The sequence below is a fragment of the Rhopalosiphum maidis genome, chromosome 3 (genome assembly GCF_003676215.2).
Source record: "Rhopalosiphum maidis isolate BTI-1 chromosome 3, ASM367621v3, whole genome shotgun sequence".
In the NCBI taxonomy this organism is placed as follows: domain Eukaryota; kingdom Metazoa; phylum Arthropoda; class Insecta; order Hemiptera; family Aphididae; genus Rhopalosiphum; species Rhopalosiphum maidis.
This window is the reverse complement of record NC_040879.1, coordinates 17,996,441-18,016,987: the sequence shown is the minus strand read 5'-3', so window position 1 is coordinate 18,016,987 and position 20,547 is coordinate 17,996,441. Positions and strand designations below refer to the sequence as shown.

Sequence of the window (20,547 nt, the reverse complement as noted above, 5' to 3'; positions counted from 1 at the left end):
TATATTTTGCGATGCCATTGTAACGTTATTTACTGTTGTGTCGTAGGTGCTATATGATTGAAATTTGTTTCCTATTTGGAAAGTTTTTTTCCAATTATTTTACATTTATAATTCAATGACGATCAAGTAAAGATATTATTATTTATTATCAATATTAATAATATTATATAATTTAAATAATGTATTTCTATGTATAATAAGTAATAAAATTTGTACTAAAAAGTACTAACATTTTTATTATGATATGCTGTTTTATTTGTGTAATCTTTATCAAATATTTGTAATTATAAAAAAAAAAAAATCATAGCTTAAAAATTATAATATTAATTAGGTACATTAGGGTTTAGATACTTTGTCAATATCAATATTTTCCTGTTTTTCCAATAATGTGATTATGACCATAATCTCGATCGTGAAAATTGAACATATATAAATACCTATATTATACTGATATCGATATATCGAGGTGATTATTTAATAAATTCCCATTTCATGAAAAACCCCGACATTTTCCATTATTGAAAAAAAATCCCAGGACGTTTTTATTTAAGCTTAAAAAGAGGACAATATGTCCGGTCAAAAGAAGACGTCTGGTAACCCTACTTTTGTCTTTAAATACTTGTTTACCATCTGATTTTGCATGAAAAATAAGGAGGGTACAGGATATCATACGCTGGATAGCTGCCGAGTATCGTATGTTTTTGTTATATTTAGGACCAAAAGTACTAAAATCAGTTCAAAATGATGAAAGTTATCATCATTTTATGGTATAAATATCTCAATGATAATATTACCAAATACTATAAATACTATAAGTAATAATATATTATAGTATTTGATATGGCATAACAGAATACATTTTACCACGACCAAATGATTGTATTCCTGTATTATAAACATAAAAAACATTATATTTCTGATAAAAATACGGCTGACACTGGCTGCATCTGACATTCAGATAATTGTTCTTATTTATGAGACCTAACTTCATCGACCATTTTAGCGAAATGCCCAGTGTCAACAATTTTTCTTACTATAGTTTCTGTTACCAAGTCAGCACTAATTTTAATAAGTTCGTTTTGAACTTTCCAGCTGGTCAAGTTTATTTTGTTTTGATAAAAGCTTTGAAATTCTGGCATAAACTTTGCAAAAACTACATTGCATAATTCTTTAAAATTACTTATGTATATTTATAATATTTTTTATTTAATTGAGCTCAAGTACTAATTTATTTTTAAACATAATTTCCCTTCATTATGTCCTCTTAATGCAATGCCTTGTTTTGCAATATATAAAATTATTTCAATTGAACTTGACATATACTTGCAATTTCTTCGATCTTCTTCTTTGAAAAAACTAGATAATTGAGTAACAGCTTTTTTACTAGACATTTATGCCAATGCTATCATCTATGATTCATTTGTTTTATTGTTAATAGTAGCTAAATTCCTTTAGAGTTCCACAATAACCTGAAATATAAATAGGTGATATAAATATAAAATCGGCGGAAATCGGAGGGGGGGGCTTGAGAGGGCATAGCCCCCCCTCCCAAAAAAAAAGCCCACCAAGCTCCCTCAAACATTCTTGCAAGCATAAACATTTTGTAGTTTCATTTTTATATTATAAATTTGTTTGTATAATATTTTACATAATATTGTATACGAAAATTAATATTATAAGTTAGAACACTGTCCTATATTGATTTGTTTTATCCTCTGTCGAATAAAACAAAATAAATAAAATTATATTAATTTAGAAATAAAATATACAGAGTGATTCTTTTATCATAAGACACTCATTATTTCAAAAAGTATTTATGTTTTTGAAAACATCTTTTTAACATAGTTTCAAGTTGTTAACAAAACAACGTTTTTATTAAAAAATTATATTTTTTAATATTTTTGTATCCTAATATTTTTTTAAGATTTTTACTCTTTTGAATGACAACATAGAGTTTTATTTTCATATTCCAAAGTAGAATAATTTTCCGAGTAATTTGATACATAAAAATCGAAATTAGGGCGAGTAGTTAATGAGTTATACGTATTTAAAGTTTAGACAAACGGAGTAATGGACAAACATTTTGCGGGATAACCACGTACCACTCCACTTCGCGCATCTATCAATTTTTTAATAAAAACGTTGTTTTTTAAAAAAACATGAATATTTTTTGAAATGATGAGTGTTTTATGATAAAAGAATTACCATGTATAATAATAATTTTTCACAGTTAAAAAAATTGTTATTTTTTGCTAGATTTTCATTTAAAGCGATAGAACCGAAACTAGAGAACTGGTTTTGTTATTTTGGGTCTTGTTAGATTCACTTAGTCTAGGAAAAGTGTTGTGAAGATTTTCAGAACTTTATTTTCAATTGTTAACTCACTACAAAGCTATAAAGCTGAAAAACATAAAAAAAACTCCTAATTAAATGTGTTTTAATTTTTTTTGAAGCTTTGTAGTAAATTAATTATAAAAAATAAAGTTCTGAAAATCTTCACTGTACTTCTCCTAGCCAATGTGAATCTAACAAGACCCCAAACAACAAAATCCACTCTCTGGTTTCAGAGATCTATCTCACTAAATGAAAATGAAAATAAAATCCATTATACATAAATATTGCATACAATTAATACATTTTTAACGGCTTTGGTTTATGAGAAGAATTGTAGCCCCCCCCCCAACTTTTTCAATGGATTTCCGCCTATGAGGTAATTTATATTTTAATAGAAAAACAAGAATACAAAACAAGTACTTATATCAATATATTTTAAAGGTTTTTTTTTTTTTTGAAGTTAATAAAAAACATTTTTAATTTTGATGTAATACTATGTAATAGTATGTTACTTGAAATAATAATAATATTTAATTAAATGTACAAAGAAAAATGCAAGATAAAAGTACCCATGATCCGAAAAACTCCAAAACAAACTTCAATAGTAGATAAACTTATTTTAAATGAAGTACATTAAAACTAATATAAATATATTTTTAATAAAGTTTAAATTTTAGTATTTTACCTACACGTACATAGGTAAACTTTACTATCAAATTATCATGTACTATACTATACTATATTTATTGTATACATTTCTTATTAATTAAAGAAAAGTAACAAAATATCTTGAAAAGTTTATCATTTATAGAAAATGATAATTTAAACAAATTTTGGTGAAATGGTGAATATTTTAAGTATCTACAGTTATTTGTTTTTAAATAACAATAACATGTCAAATATCGTTTAACGTTAAAGGATAAATGTAGTTAGGTATTTTACGCGTGAATATCCTTTGTTGTAAAAAATTGAACTAAAAATGCACATAAAACATTTAATGTAATTTTCTATATATCATTATATAGAATATAGCTCTAGTATAGAAAATTGAATCCTTGATGGCAGCCTTCAACGGCGTAATTAGTTTTTGGCAGGTCATTCAATGATGCTTCATAATAGTTCTAAAGACTTAGTTTGTATTTTGAAAGCATTCGTCCAAGAGCGGTTTATTGGAGTTTACCAATCCATGTAGTTTCAAAATAGTCAACTAAATTAAACAGTAGGTCCTCGTTATCTATTAAAATTTAAAATTTAGGCTTTTCAAAACATTTAATGACATTAAACTCCGAAACAAATGCAAGACCATCTAATTTTCACACGTTCAATGCAAAGTCCGAATTACCCTTCTCTTCATAGTTGGATCTAACATCAGTGATTGTTTGGATATTTCTCCAGATGCATTGACTGAAATGAAAAAACAACATCTGTTTTTGATTTTTGGGAAATCATAAGCAAATGTCTTTATCTGGTTATTTTTAAAATCAGTCATAACAGTATAACACTGACTGAAAACAATCTAGGGTAAAGTAGCTTTAGTGGATCCAATACACGCGAATGCGTATCCTGACATTTGTCCGGCAACAGTATGTAAACCGTTGGTAAAGGTTGGCAAGGAACAGCAGACGTTTAAATTTTCATCATTGTAGGGTTGTATTCAGATCAATCATTATTTTGTAATAAAATATCATTTTTTTTCAATAGTCTGAAATAACATAAAAATTAATGATTTTACGATGTATGCCAAAATATAAGTTAATTAATAATAATGACCGATAGTACTGACCTTATGAATAATCACAACTTCATAGACATAGTACATTCTTCAAACGCATTAGTATCTGTAATAAATTGAAAGTTTAGTACATTAATCTTAAAAAATATCATAATAATAATGTATTGTAAACTAGTACTTATAACATTATAAAAAATAGTCCAATACAATTTAATTTTATAAATATAAAATACATAATATATACTCTATTAAGAATAAGAATTGACTGTGTGGTGTATACAATTGAGCTCTTATGTTGCTTGACCTCCTGCCAACCAATTTGTTTATTAGTTGGAAATTATCATCGATATCCCGCTGTCGTAAATAGGTAGTTATCACTTTTTAAACTGGGCAATGAGGCAGCTGTAGTGGGGATAAATGTACTAACACATGACATAGTTTTTAATATATTGCCTGGTATGTTTTGATTTAAAATAGAGTACGGTACAAGCTATAAAAAAAATATTTAAATACACATTTTTATCCTAAATTAAAAAAATATTTTGGTGTTCTGTCGCTGTAGCTAAATATATTATTTTAGGAGAAATTCCTGATTTTAATTTTGACTAAAATTCTTAATGGTTTATACTGTGCAGCAACTGTGCAAGTAATATTTTTGTGAATTCTCTAAAAAAAAAACCCTGTAATAAGTTTGTTTAGGATGAAGGTGGGTCGCAAATTATTATACCAAATTAAACTATATTATTTGTATGTGATTTTATACAGTATTTTATGTAATATAATTGTACTATACTTGTATTTATAAGATGTACCAGGATTTTTATTTGCTATTTATTATGTAAAATAAAATTAATAATTATATAACTTGTAGAGCAGGGGGTCACCAAATGGCGGCCTGTGAACAAATTTTATCCGGCCAGCAGACAAAAAATAAATAACATACAGTAAAACCTCGATTATCCGTGTTCGCGATTTACCGTGCTCCCTGTCCCGAAAATTTAAAAATAAGTATGGACTGTAGATGTATTATGTATAAAATTATTGTATATATTTCTAATTATAATTAAATAAAAATTTTCAAGATTTCATTATTATAAAATTGTACCATTCAAATTATAATTTTTAAAAATTACATTATTGTAAAAAGTCTCGATTAACCGTGGTTTTCATTTATCCCTGTGACCCCCTCCCCACCATTATCCCGGATAATCGAGGTTCCACTGTATACTACGACAACATTATATATTATGTTATTATATGTACTTAGAATTTTGATAGCCCGCAAAAAATGTTCAGATTTCTAATGTTGTCCTTAAAAATATTTATTGGTAACCTCTGCAATAGAGTTTCATCGTGATCTGTAGCAAAAACAGTCCTCCTTAAGGTAGGTAAAATTAATACACGACAACTGAATAAAATTATCAGCAATAAAAATGTAGACAGACATTTCTCGTCTATCATGTAATATGTTGGTCTATATTACCCAGAGTAATATTATTCGCGTAACATCTTCATAATTGTCAACATTTATATATTATAAAAGGATCTGAAATGTAATCGAATAAGTTACACTACTATGTCCATTTTAGGTCGACTGATATTTTGATAGCTTTACCAACGTCTACGAAATCATACAATACCAATTCATAAAAATACCTAATCACCTGATGTAAAATAAGTAATAGGTTTGTTTAATGTTTAAATTACCTGTAGTATCATCATTTGCATAGCAATTGCCGAAATTGCCAACAGGCCAAGTTTAGACATTTTACAACAGCATTTTCAAGCCGCAGCTATCTCTTGTGCGCATTAATGATTCTACGATGAATACTTAGCAATTATTAGCCACTCTGCGTTTTATTTTTTTTAATTTAACAGTAGCCCCATCAGTACTCCTTGATTCAGAAACAATATCCAAAGGGACTGACTTCTCGGAGCACTCAAAATCGCGTTCCAGCTTCTTTTTAAAGTTTTCCATCATTCAAAAACGGACAAATTGATAAATGTTAAACAAAAACTCTAGGCAGGTACTACAGAAATACAGAATACGGTTCACACGAATTTCAGCAATTTACAACTTTTGTGACTGACTAGTGGCATAGATTAAATCTGTTTAATGACGCAGAGTATTCAAAAGATATTCCGTGTTAATAATATGAAAAATGCTAACACTCCCGAGTGTTATCATTATTCATTGTTATCAAGATAATATCCACGCGCTTGAATTTTATTGATAACAATATTTTAAAAATTATAAATTTTAAAACGGACGTGACTTGCTTCAAAATTAAAATAGGTATGTGGTAATGTGGGACCCTGGACAATATATTTTGTACCTACTTATTGGATAATCGGTCAAATATCACTGTCTAATTATAATAACGTGAGGAAAATGGATTATTCTTGACGTAAAATTGACTATGTTAGTTGTTTCAAACGGAGACAGATAACACATAGGTACAGGTATGGTGTCTTTGTAAATTCACTAATATTTTATTATACACCTACCTACCTACTCGTGGTTTAGTTCAAAAATTAAAATATCAAATAAAAAGTGAATTTAAAATAGACAATATTTATGTATTTGGACATTTGGTATAGATCTAGTTTAGGACCAAAGCGAATTTTTGGATTTTTTTTATTCAGTTGATAGTATTATTTTTAAATAAATTATGATTGATGGTCATTTTAAAATGTTCAGTTTCAAAAAGATCATAATTTAGATAAGAAAAATAATATCAATAAAAGACTACGTGGGGCCTTAGATAATAATCTTACCTTTACATTTTATAATAGGTCAGTTCACTCAAATATCAAAACTAAGTACTAACAGCACAATACTGACACTGGTGAACGAAAATTTGCTATGTTGTACGTGTGTAAGACGGAAACAACACATGTGGATACTACATCCTCTTAAAAAATACTCTCAAAGAAGTTGCTGCATTTTACATTTTCCGGTTTTTGTTTTTAGCACTAGATAGGTGTTTAAAAATATAAATTGAATTGTCTTATTTTTACATGGTAGGTACTTAATTTGTTTTTATTGTTAAATCATTGTCCAGTTAATTACCCTGTACAATTTTCTATGAACAATTTCATTGCATATTATATTATCTTAAATGCACACACACATAAATATACAATCATAAAAAATGTACGCCAATCACAATATGACGTTGAAATCATGTAATTGTAGACGAATATTAATGATTTTTTTTTGATCTTTTAACTTTCGTCAGTTGAACATTCAACATGTTAACGTTTTGCTTACTGTTTACAGGTTTTTGTGTTAAAACCATTGAATATTTATGTCATGTTCAAGTTACTAGTGGAATTTGACGCGGAAAGGCAATGTATTTTATTGATTTACATTTTCTCAGCTATAAAATGCTGAGCAATAATCAGAATACAATCATCTCACTAGCTCAGCAAGTAAGATAGATGTGTAAAGAAATCATCAAATATGCTATGAATACAGAATCAATATATTTTAGCTGTGTGATTAATAATAAATTTTAAAAAGAAACATTTTCAGCTCTGTTCCAGTTAAAACCATACTTGCTGAGATTACTTTATAAAAATATTCCTTGGTTACTTCTCGAGTTGATTTCCAGTATTTACATTATATGTGAGTACTAGATGAATATTGTTTAAGTTTCTCTACTCGACAACATTATTGAACAACACTTATTTTCCAAATAAAGATATTAATTATAGTTATAATTATTAAAAAAAAAAATAATCATAATAATAATAATAATAAAACATGATTGTAAAAATGATACATTTTTCATTTCACCTAAAACCAGTCAGTAAGTGGTAGACTTTAGGAGTTGCTTGTAGCTGCTGTTTCAAAAAAACTAATAATATAAAATACAAAATAGGAATTTTAAATACAATTAATTTGTAACTATACAAATATAATAAATTTTTTTTTTTTTTGGTCGAAATTAAAAATAATATTTAATTACAATATAATAAACTAAATAGTGGTATACATATTTTATTTAAGAATAAATTAATAAATATTTTTTTTTTTTTAATTTTTTACTATAACGGTCCAATATGAATAGCCATCATGGTAAACATGATAATATTCTTATAAAAAAAACAAGATAAACATTCAGAGGATAATATTATTACATACATATTAGATCATTTACCGAGTTTGCTTTTCACGATAATATAATTTAATACACTTTTCTCATTACTCATCAAGTTAAAAAAAAAAAAAACACGATAGCAAGTCGTTTAGAAGTATACATGTTATATGAGTATAGTTATTGTATTAATACACAGACCCAAACGTTTTACGTATACATATTATATTATATCATATAATCTTATGATCAATCGCATAACAAATGATCGAAACATCTGATTAGGTTATTAAAACCTAGATGAGTATTATATTATTGTATGTGTAATATTATATATTTTCTCGTATAGTTGTTTTTGAAAAATAATTTACTACAATATATTTTGTATATTAATTTATATTACAATGATAAATAGTGATCAAAGTGAAAGGAATAATGCGACACTTTTTTTTACGATAATTGAAATATTTAGTTAAATAAACATTTAAAAATAAGAATAAAACACCTTGTGTAATTACAAGACATATAGAAATAGTATCAATTTATATCGCAGTTGTACACTCTCTGCGAGTGCAATTTCAATTACAAAATAATAAGATATATATAACATAAAAAAAAAAATTAACTACAGTAGGGTGTTTGTGCACTAGTTTGTGCTGTACATTTAACACTCCTACTAGTTGTTTGATTATTTTATAAAATAAAACATAAAATGAACTATCATTATTATTATTATTGTTATTAATTCACATTCTTTAGTAACTTGGGTCCAATATATATTTCATATTATTTGCTTTTAGAATCTAAACTAGGTAAAAAATAAAAATAAATAATAATAATAAATAATAAAATAATCAATACATTGATAAATAAAAATAATATATGTATGTATACAGACATATAAAATAAGATTATATAAACAATAAATCAATAAAATGGGTTTAACAATACATAGAATGTAATATTATACAGTACGATTAGAGAACACACTTAAAAAGTTTTGCATAATTAAATTGGTCCTCTGGTTTGCACAACACACAGAACACAATAAACAATATGTTTATTAAGAGAAAACCATAATGGTTCAAATATATAAAAACCATTTTATCAGTACGAATACAATAAAGTTTTTCTTTTCTTTTAGTGTAATTGGAATTAGTTGTTGTTAAATGTATAATTAGATAGAAAATAAATAAATAATATTAAAATTTACATGTTTATGAAGAATTATGTATATATATATATATATTTATAGATATATATAAAAAAAATGTAATAGTAAAATAAATAATTAAACCACCAATGAAAACTTTACTATTCTACCAACAATAATATTGTCTAAAAATTGGTTCCATTGATTTGTTGTTTTATAAGCAAAAAAAAAAAATAAAAGTTAACAATAACTCTAAAAATTTTATTTTAAATTAATTAATGTTGTCAATATTAAAGGAATTAGGGCTCTCATACTATAAATGAATATACTAAATATTGGCCTACAAACACTTATATGTTAGATATATATAAATGCATAAATGGTACCTATAATTACACTTCTGTAATTCTTTAATAAATACATACACAGAATTATTTATATATATATTTAAATATATATTTATAAACATTTTTTTTTATTTATATGTATTTGCACATCCTTACAATTATGGGTTTGTTAAGTAATATTTATTAAACAACTATTAGAATTGAAAATTGTTAACAAGTCAAAATACATATATTATTATAATTATTAAAATAAAAAAAAAAAAAGAAAATTAATTTTATTTAGGTAAATGCTAAATTTTTCTAAGCTACAAACATCAATTTTATCAAGTGTCAAAAAAATGCTGTTTATAAGAACAAAAGAATAAAGAATTTTAATTTTTACTCTATAGTATTTAGTCATAATAACTATAAATGAGTACCTTGTGTGATTGTACAAATTTTGTAATAACAAGTTATAAATGATTATGTTTGTTCGTTATCACAAGAATATTATTGTGCGTCATACATACAGGTACAATATACAGAGACTATGACCATTTAATTAATATTCAAATAAATAAAAGATGGATGATCATAGAATATTATGCCAGATTGAAATATAGTACATGAATAAGGAATTGTTCGATCAATGTTTTTAGTTGAAAAAAAATTTGTCTTATGAGTAGGATTGGACCTATTAGCCTTTTATAGTGCAAACATGTATGTTAACATAAAACTGTGTCTTGAATGAATAAAATAAGTTTTCAATAATTTGATAAAAAATAATTCAAGACTAATGAAATCCAAGGTTTTCCAAACAAGAATATTAATACTCAAAATTGCCCTTTACGTTATAGTTATAATTTATAAGTTTAATAAATGAATATCGGTAATTAGGATTGTGAAAGATAGCAAAGCACACAATATTTGGAAAATACTCATCAAGTTTTAACAGGTAGACCTATTATACTTATAACTGGTGTTTATCTTAAACCCTGGATGATTGAAAACGCAATTTAAATCAATTAATGAAATAATACGATAATAATCATAAGCTCAGTTAAGAAAAAAGATCAACTAAAATAATATATTCATACTAGTTTTTGGCCTAAATACAATAATTATATGACTACACTAAAAACCAGAGAATTTAAATATTTTAACAAGCAAACAATTTTTAATACACGTTACTTTAATTGGTAATTCAGTTATTTTATAATTGATGTGCTATGAATAATATATAATAATATATATATATATATTTTAAATCAAGATACATATAATAATATTGAAAAAAGAAATAGTTAGTAATAAAATTAGTACTGGAATGGATAAATATATTATTGTAAGTTTGTGTATTATGCCATGGGAGTTTTAAGTTTATGGTACTTCTAATGTTGATGAATAATTTAATGAATTCATCAATATGTCATGGTTGATTTATTGCGAATCTAAAACTTATGTGCAGATTTTTAAATTACCAAGAAACAACAGTTATTATTGGCAGCATAATTTTCAAAATAATCACAATTTTAAAATTGGAACGTTTGTTAATGAGTAAATATTTTAACATAATATGTGATTGATGAGTTATGAACTTCAAATTCAGAAATAATACGCGGCAGATTTAATTTATAGATGAAAATTGTATATAACTTTAAATGTTGGCACTTATATGGAAAACTATGTTAAGAATATTTATATTTTTAATTAACATTTTAAAAATAGAGAAAAAAAAAGGTAATGTTTTCAAAAATGCAGTTAGAAAAATAAGGGATTATTGACACATTAGATTTACAAACAAAAACGGCCAATTACACATTGTTGTTAATTTGTGTAAAATGTTTTATAATTAATGGTATATACAAAGATCCAGGCCTCAGAAAATATTACAATTTTGGCTATATCCAATAATGAACAATAAAATAATAATAATAATAATAATAATAATTAGGTACTTATAAATTAAAAAAAAAAAGTACAAAAGCAATTTGGAAAAGTCGATTTAGCCATTTAAAATAAAAATTAGTAAGCAATAACAAATTTAGCATTGACTCATAAAACAATATTTTTACCACATTGTTAAACATTCCTTTCTTTCTACGTGGATTGTTGGCATTGATTGTTGTTTCATCATTGTTATTAAGCTATTTAAAGAAGAGCGCATAGCGACTTCTTTTTTTGTTTCTGTTTTTTCTCTGGACTTTTTTTGTTGATCTGTCTCACTAAGTCGTAGAATATCTAAAACAAATAAATATTTTTTTTTATTTTATAAACCAATTTAAATGAAAAAAAAAAATAAACTAACATTTTGTACACAGATGTATTTATATTTATCAAGGATTTAAATTAAATAAAAAATAAAAACTATATTCACAATCATGCAGTAGCACTGTCATTAAATCTTTTGTTTTAAACTTAAATCATATATATATTATATATATTTATATTTATATAAATAAAAGTTATTAGTTTTTGTTTATATAAAATCAATTTAACTGTTTTTACAGATTTTTTATTCTCAAAATTTACATGACAAAAATCATATTAATTTTGAAAATTCAGTTATTTGAAATAATTTGTGCTAATAATAAATATTTTAGTGGTAATATAGTTAAGTCTATACTAGTAAAATAAAAATGAAGAAAGCAAGAAAATAATAGATATATCATAAAAAATAACTAATAACTAATTAAGTATTCTTAAATTTAAAACATTGAAAGAAATGTTTTTTATGGTATAAAAATTCATTATTTTTAAAAACATAACATGACAAATAAATAAATTAATATTTAAATTTTCAATATTATGCCAATACAATACAAATTACTAGTTTATTATAATATTAATAATGAAAATGTATACTAATTTATTAAATACTCACACTTTGATGTTTCTAAAAAAAAAAAAAAATATAATAATAATATAGGGAATGAAATTAAGATATTTATATACAAACAAATCTTTTCTATTTAAACTACCTCACTATCAATAAAATAAAATACACGCACACATATATACATATATATATATATATATATATGACATCTTAATACATATTGATACTTACATCAATGACATTAATTTTAGCTTTAGCGGATGTTTCCATAAAAGCACAATTGAATTGACGAGCAAGATTCACACCATGTTCTTTACCAACTACTCTTTCTTCTTCTAAATCACACTTGTTTCCCACTAATACCATGGGGACATCATCAGTGTCCTAAATTTTTAATTTTTATACATTAACATGGCATGTTATAAAAGAAATAGATGCTTTATTTAATATGTAATTATTAAAAGTGATGTACCTTTACTCTTAAAATTTGTTCTCGTAAATCTTGTAAATCATTAAATGTTGATTGTGCTGTAATAGAATATACGAGAACAAATCCTTGGCCATTTTTCATATACAAATCTCTCATTGCTGTAAATTGTTCCTGGAAACAATTAATTATGTAAGTAACGATATAATATACACTTTACACTAAATATCTTGATATTAATAATAAAAAAAAAATTTTATTTTAATTTTTATGCACAAATGATACTTAATAAATACATAATAATTAAGAATTTATACATTAAAATAGTCATAAACTAAATTAAGAAGTTTATATTTTTACACTGCATTAATAATGTATAATTTTACAAGGTAAAAATTAACTAATCCATTATTAAAATCTAAAATGGACCAAACTTTTAGTTTGAATTTGAAATGCATATTGATGTTGTGAGTCAAAATTGTTTTTTTTTTGGGGTGAGGGAGATAGAGTAGTATTGCCAATTAAAAAGAGAGAAGAATCATTTTATTGTTTTATTTTTAATGATTAACTAATTTTTGCACAAAAAATTAGATAAACAAATTAAGGAACTTGGAGTTTAAGGTTGATACCTAACTTATAATAACCCTATATGATTGGAAGTTTTCACATGACAGAATATTTATAAAAATAATTTAAAATCACTAATATTTGTAAAAACATTTTTGTATATAGGTACATATACAGTAGTCACATACTATACATTATTCATAGTTTTAAGCAATCTATATCTATACAATTAAATATGATGATTTCTCTTCATAACTGGCAGTACCTAGCTCATAGTTTTACCCATTTAATTAATTTTTGGTTTTAACCACTCGCTTTTAATGTATATTTTTATGTATCCTCCTCGAAGTCTAAAATAATGACAATGGCCAAGAGACTTTCTCCAACTTTAACAATATTCTAATATAAATTGTATTTAAATAAACACGCCAAAGCACTATCATTGAATAACGTCATTAAATTACGCCCATCTTCACCCCACCCATCCTGTTATGTAACAAATTGTTGATTTATCTTAAGTAAAAAAATATATATAACAAATTTATATTATGTACAATCATATAGAATCATTAAGGGTCTTAGCATTTCAATATTATAAAAATGAATTGTTAAACTTAACAATATATGTATATTAATATATATATATTTATATTTTTTAATTAAACTTAAAATTTTGTTTCAATGATTTATTATTAATTCAAAAATTAAAACTATTCTTTAATTTGAAAAAAAAATTATACGAGCGTACTTTTTTATAAACTAAATTAATGAATGTGTCCCGCATAATTATTAACTGTAATCAAGGTGATGGCAATGACCATTTATTTCAAAGAATGCAAAAACTTGTACAGCTAAATAGCTATACCTACTATAATTATTTATAGTCTATTTCTGCATATCAATCATCATTTAAAAATATATTAAGCTATAATAATAAATTGGAAAATGATTGTTTACAAGAAAAAATAAAAATGTTTCAAGTATAAATATATTTTACAACTTTAATATGTTGTTAACTACAAAAAGTTCATATTAAATATCCTTAATTTCAATGTACACATTTAAATTGTTCATCATTTTATATTTTTTCTAAAATACCCCTACCCTATTTAACTGTTTAGTCTCAGAACTAACACGTGCAATCATAAAATACCTATAGTACAATTTAGAATTATGACAGAAAAAAATATTTTTAAAGATTGATACTCTAAGAATATCTAACCTATAATATTTAACAGTGCCATAGTGTTAGTTTAACATAAAATGATTGATAAAGTAGATAATAAATACTACTTAAAGTAAAATAATAAAATTTTATAAATGTAATGTATGAAATATTAGAAATATAAGGTTATACCTAACCATATAGTACTACCAATCAAAATTATAAAAATATATGAATAGAATTTACCAATAATATAATACCTATTATTTTCTCTTGGTTACCTTATATTTCAAACACTTTTAGTGACTCTGAAGTTTCTAATACTATCAAACAATACATATCAGTTTAAATAAATATTACTGATAGCAATAAAAATAAAAAAGTTACTGAACAGTATAACAAATTTGTTATTTTGATTATAAAGATATTTAACAGATTTTAATATATAATTAACTGTGTTAATTTACTCAACCAATAATTCTAACTTTAACTCTAAGCTGATGAGTTGAAAGTGCTATTAATTATACTTAAAACTTACCACAAACTTTAATTTATTTACTGCAAATTTGAGAAAGAATTATTGAATTGTGTTCATTAAATCATAACACTAATTCAATTTCCTTAATAAATAAATAGAGTCTATAAAATATTTTATAATTGGTCATAGCGGGCCTTAAGACATTTCTGTCTTTAAAGTATTATTATATTAAGTTAATTCATTAGTTAACAATACACATCATGTATTAGGATTAAAATTGAAACTTCATACTTTTTTACATTTATTTTTAAATATTTAATTGGTAATTATACATACATAAAATATATTATTTTAATACATACCGTTCCAGCTGTATCAAGAATTTCAAGCATACATTGTTGTCCATCCACTTCAACTTGTTTACGATAACTGTCTTCTATAGTTGGATCATACTTTTCAACAAATATACCTTGCACAAATTGCACTGTCAATGCAGATTTACCAACTCCACCACTGCCCAGAACAACTATCTTGTATTCCCGCATTTTATTTGATATTGTCTCAAATATATATTAAATTCTTTAAATGTATCTTTTATGTGCTAAAACAAAAAATATTTTATCATGATTAATAGAAGACAAATTATTTATTAATATGATATAATAAAAAATAAACTTATATATTACTAGTTATATTATATACATATAATTTATGAAAATTATGTACATAAAAATAATAATAGACAATGAAAAATTCATCAAATTCTAAAAATAAATTAGAGCGTGTATGTTGGTAGATAATATTTAATTAAAGTAGCCTACAAACAAAGTTCAATGCTTAATTAAAGATCAAATAGCTAGATAGCTACTAATAATATAGTTAGGACAATGGTTGAGGTAGGCATACTATTTTACTGGGAAATAGTTAAAAAAAAAAAATAGCCTCATTTTGTATAATATCACTTGAAATATGTTGTTTATTTATAAAATAGAAATGTTGAATTGAATCAAACATAATACTTAACAAATTTTAAACTACTTACTACTTAGGTTTTGAAATCATACACCTAACAACCTACAAGTTACTAACTATATAGATATCTATATATATCTACATGTAATTATTTTTAAAAATAAACAATAGTACCTATTGATTAGAAGATCCTACAGACATATGTGCAGATTAAACAGTTACATTTTGCAAAGTAATGTGTTAGGTATTTAAATTAACACAAGAATAAGGCCAACTTAAGACAATATACCTAATTATTGAAAGATTGAAGTCAAAAGAATTTAAAATGTTAAAATTTAGTTCAAAAGATATTTTTAAGTTAAAAATGTTTTACTCAAAAAAATATAATATACTTAATAAACAGATTTTATTGAAACTACTAGACATTGAACATAACTATTTTGTTAAGTAATTTTAGCATGCTTATCATAATGTATGTGAACTAGAAATATACGTTAAAACAATTAATGTTACGTATGATAAATAAATCAAATTTTAAATATGTATAATATTAACACGTTCAGTTCCAATGACGACACACAGTCGTCATTCTATGTTGGGCGCTACCAATCAATGACAACCCATAATCGTCATAGGACAATTACTTTTATTCGTTATTTAAAATATTTGGCTGGTAGTGATCAATTATTTTATTTAGAATGATCATTCTGTATAAGTATTAGAACATTTAGAACAAAAACAAACAGCTGATTTTCATTTACCGGTATTTTTATGTTTATAATTTGCCTGATCGTCACGAGTGCAATGTTATCCAATATTTACGCAATTAGTAGCACCTGACCTCTGAAATGTACGCGGACGTGAACATGTTAAAAGAGATTTATTTTTCTATCATAGAAAACACACAATTAACAATTGTATAGTAAATAATATTTTATCATAGATAGAAACTTTTCAATTTTATCTTTACTTTTGTTAGTATTGATTGATTCAGGAAATAAACATTAATAAATCTATACAATGAAAAATCTAAAAAGCAGAAAAAACAACTATGTTCAAAAAGTGAAATAAAATTATTATTACCAACATACCTATCCTTGAATAATAATTATGTTTTGACTATTACTATTGGTGCTGAAGAACCCAATGAAGTTGATAATGTTACTAATGAAGATTATTTTTATGTAAAGGCATACTTTTAAGTTTTAGAATGTATGATAAAAAAACAACTTTATATTGAAAGTTGGAAAATGGCTTAATCAATTAATAATTTTGTTCAATTGAACTTTTAAAAAAGCTAATTATTTATTGACTACCATAAAGTATACCTAACCTATACTATAAACGTAATTGATACCTTATTCATTTATTTTTTTAATTGACTAACAACTTCTAAAATCCTCTAATTTTCATACATTTACTTTATTTATTGACATATGCATAATTGGCTGATTTGGTCAACATACTTAGTAATTTCACAATATAAACAATTTTACTGGTTGATTAAGTCCAACCCACAAAAGAATGCACCCGCATAACACATGTAGAACGATGGCAGCAACTAATTTTGACCAATGCTAACGTTATAGGTGTATGGAGTTAGTGGAGTTGTATGAATTTGGATGCATTTTAGTCGTTGACCAGTTGTATTCTCTTATGAACCAGAATATAAATTAAAATTAAAATATTAATAACAATATCTTATAAAAAAAGGTAAATAAATAAATACCTAAAAATAATCAGGACATAGTTTATACTTAATTTAATAACAATCGATAATTGTACAGAAATATAATAAATTCTAATTCAATAACATAATAATTTCTACTTAGAATTTTTTTATTAAAAAAATTTTAAATGTTCAAGATTAGGTATCCAATTATTTTTATAGTTAAATTTTTTAGTTTGTAAAATTTTGTTATTGAAGTGAAATTAATAACTACGAATGAGCGTTCAGGTCGCTTCGTACTTATAGATGTAACGAGCATTATAAGCTCAGCTCCCCTCCACACAATAATTACATCAAATTTCCATTTATGATCAAAAAGACAACAACCTGTTCAATTACAATAAGCAACTTTGTATTTGTTTTTGTATACTAACGGGAAAGTTCGAAGTCAAAGAAACGATGCCTTGAAATTGTCACTGATATCAATCTGCGAGCATAAAACAGTTAACTTCTCTCATGGGCTGGAGTACCTATAAGCCATTATTTATACATAATATATAGGTAGGTGCCTAATAAAATGTGTTTATTAAATTTTATAACAATTTTTCTTTGCGTTTGACATTTTTTTTAGTTCACCAACTTAATAAATGTTTTTTCTTAATATTTTAATATGAACTATTAATTTAAGGTCAGATAATTTTTACATTATTTTGGGATTTATTGGGAAGATGTTTTATAGAACTTTCTTTGTAAGTATATACAGTTGTTGTCATATAATTTGATTTAATAACTTGACAGCCAGCAAAACCAATTAAGTTAAGCCACATCCGTTTATTAGCAATCATTTTCAGAAGAGTTTTTTGCTCAGTAATTACTCAGAAACCAAATATTGATGTACCTAAAATTAAAATAGTTTACATAAATATTGATATGCAAGTATTTTTTAAGCTATATTATATAGGTTAAATCTGAGGTTAAGTAAATATCACAAAATGTTTGGAACCATTGTTTAGAGTTGGATGCTGTAGCAATACTAGGTATTTTGATAATTTATTGTATACATGCATATATATATATAAAAAACACTACATATTTTAAAAACATATAATGAGGTATAATAGGTACCTACAAATGATGAATGTGCAAAATTGAAACACATTAGTTGACTAATGTATAAGTACTAATAAGACTAATAAGTATAAGTGACTCATATTTTATGTATCATTTAGATATAAATATCTAGGTAATCTAAACAATAAATAAAAATGTACTTAATTTTTAATTATTACAAATATGAAAATAGTTTCAAGAGTTGAAAAATATATATAATTGACAATGTAATTACCGGGTACCTTAGTGAATTATAATTGTAGGTATCTAAACATAAATTTGTGTAAAAAGTACCAAGCTCTTGAATTAGTTTAATATTGATGACAATTAAATATAATTTGTAGGCATATTCATTTTTGTAATTAATTAAATCTTAAATAGGAATAAAACACATGAAATCACTATTACGCTCAATTAGTATGAGCGAGGGAAAAAAAGCAGGTACTCCCGCACTAGTAGGCTACAAGACATGTACAGGGTACACCCTTGACGAGTGATTGATAACTAGTTAAATGTGGTAGTATGGAAAATTAGTTACGAAAAAAAATTAATAAAACAGCCAACCACTGGTAGAAAAGTGAAGAACGATGTTAGAGGGTGGGGGAGGTGGCTCAATACTCAAGTGGACCAACAACGAGGGGCGGGGTATGCGAAAATAAATTCGTATAGACGCGCGTTTGGGAATGTACATACCAGCGAGAATCGATCCGATCACGAGGCGTCGTGAATGTTAATCGCAAATGACCGGAACACAGAAGAAAAAAAAATTGAAAAAAAACAAACACTAAATTAGCGAGAACAAACGACGGAAACGACGGCGTTTCGGCGTGCTGATAAGACTACGCGATTGACCGGACCGGAGCGGACGCGAACGGCAGATGATTATAGATGGGTGGTCAGGGGGAGAGGAGGAGCGAGAGAGACACGCTAACGGAATGATATTATTGAAAATATCGAAATGAAAAATCGCAAAGAATCCGGTCGTGTCGGTGTCGTGCGGTTTTCGGCGCAAGGCTACCGTGAAACGCCGCCGGACGGGCGTGAGACGACGTGCCTGCCCGCTGAACGACGTAAGACGCGGAAAGGATACGGCACGACCGGAAACGTATAGGATGGGCGGACGATATCCGCCGATCGCGCACAATAGACGACAATGGTAACGCGATTAAGACGACAATACCATAGGTGTGTGTGCTTATGTAATAACAACGATAAATTAATAATAATCCACGCTACGCTATTGACGTGCGGATGGACGACACGAGACGTACCTTTGAGCTCGGTGAAGGGTGTAGCGGCGACAGCAGAAGACAGACGACGATCCCATGCAAAGCTGACGGTGCCGGTGGGTTGAAAAAAACCGCAAAGAGACGAAACGTAATAATAATAGTAACGAGAGATGATAGTAATAATAATAACAATAAAAACGACAACTAAACGAGATTAACGGACTGCGCGAGTGGACGGGCGAGTCGGTATCGGGATCGCGTTATGATGGTATTGTATCGGCGTACACGACCGACGGACGCACGCACACACAAACGGACGCGCGTACACACACACACAGACACACACGCGCGCGCACGCACGAACACTCACTCACACACGCACACGCAAACACACACGAAGCGGTCGGTGCTATGTGAACGATGCGCTTTTTTACGACCGACTG

The 20,547-nt window shown here is 26.0% G+C and overlaps 1 protein-coding gene and 1 long non-coding RNA gene across 3 annotated transcripts; both read right to left on the bottom strand.

The window, feature by feature from the left end:
• Window positions 1-3,271: 3,271 nt before the first annotated feature.
• Window positions 3,272-6,207, bottom strand: LOC113558638. Its single transcript, XR_003405674.1, has 3 exons — window positions 5,774-6,207; window positions 4,118-4,172; window positions 3,272-4,036 (listed from the first exon to the last, which is right to left on the bottom strand). It is a non-coding gene; the product is annotated as an uncharacterized LOC113558638 (long non-coding RNA).
• Window positions 6,208-10,878: 4,671 nt separating this feature from the next.
• LOC113556321 (ras-related protein Rap1) lies at window positions 10,879-20,529 on the bottom strand. 2 transcript variants are annotated; one of them, XM_026961188.1, is made up of 5 exons: window positions 20,147-20,529; window positions 15,487-15,725; window positions 12,960-13,088; window positions 12,719-12,871; window positions 10,879-11,889 (listed from the first exon to the last, which is right to left on the bottom strand). In XM_026961188.1, exons 2-5 carry the CDS (start codon window positions 15,667-15,669, stop codon window positions 11,800-11,802), a joined length of 555 nt encoding a protein of 184 aa, XP_026816989.1. In that variant the 5' UTR covers window positions 15,670-15,725; window positions 20,147-20,529; the 3' UTR covers window positions 10,879-11,799. The 2 variants fall into 2 exon arrangements, with proteins under 2 accessions (XP_026816989.1, XP_026816990.1); XM_026961189.1 differs by lacking the exon at window positions 20,147-20,529 and adding an exon at window positions 19,569-19,711.
• Window positions 20,530-20,547: the final 18 nt, after the last annotated feature.

Coding starts and splice junctions, on each gene's coding strand:
- LOC113556321 (XM_026961188.1), bottom strand. CDS start 15,669: ATGCGGGAATACAAGATAGTTGTTCTGGGCAGTGGTGGAGTTGGTAAA. Junction 12,872..12,959: donor AACAAATTTTAAGAGTAAAG/GTACATCACTTT, acceptor TTAAAAATTTAG/GACACTGATGATGTCCCCAT. Junction 11,890..12,718: donor CTAAAATTAATGTCATTGAT/GTAAGTATCAAT, acceptor TATTTGTTTTAG/ATATTCTACGACTTAGTGAG.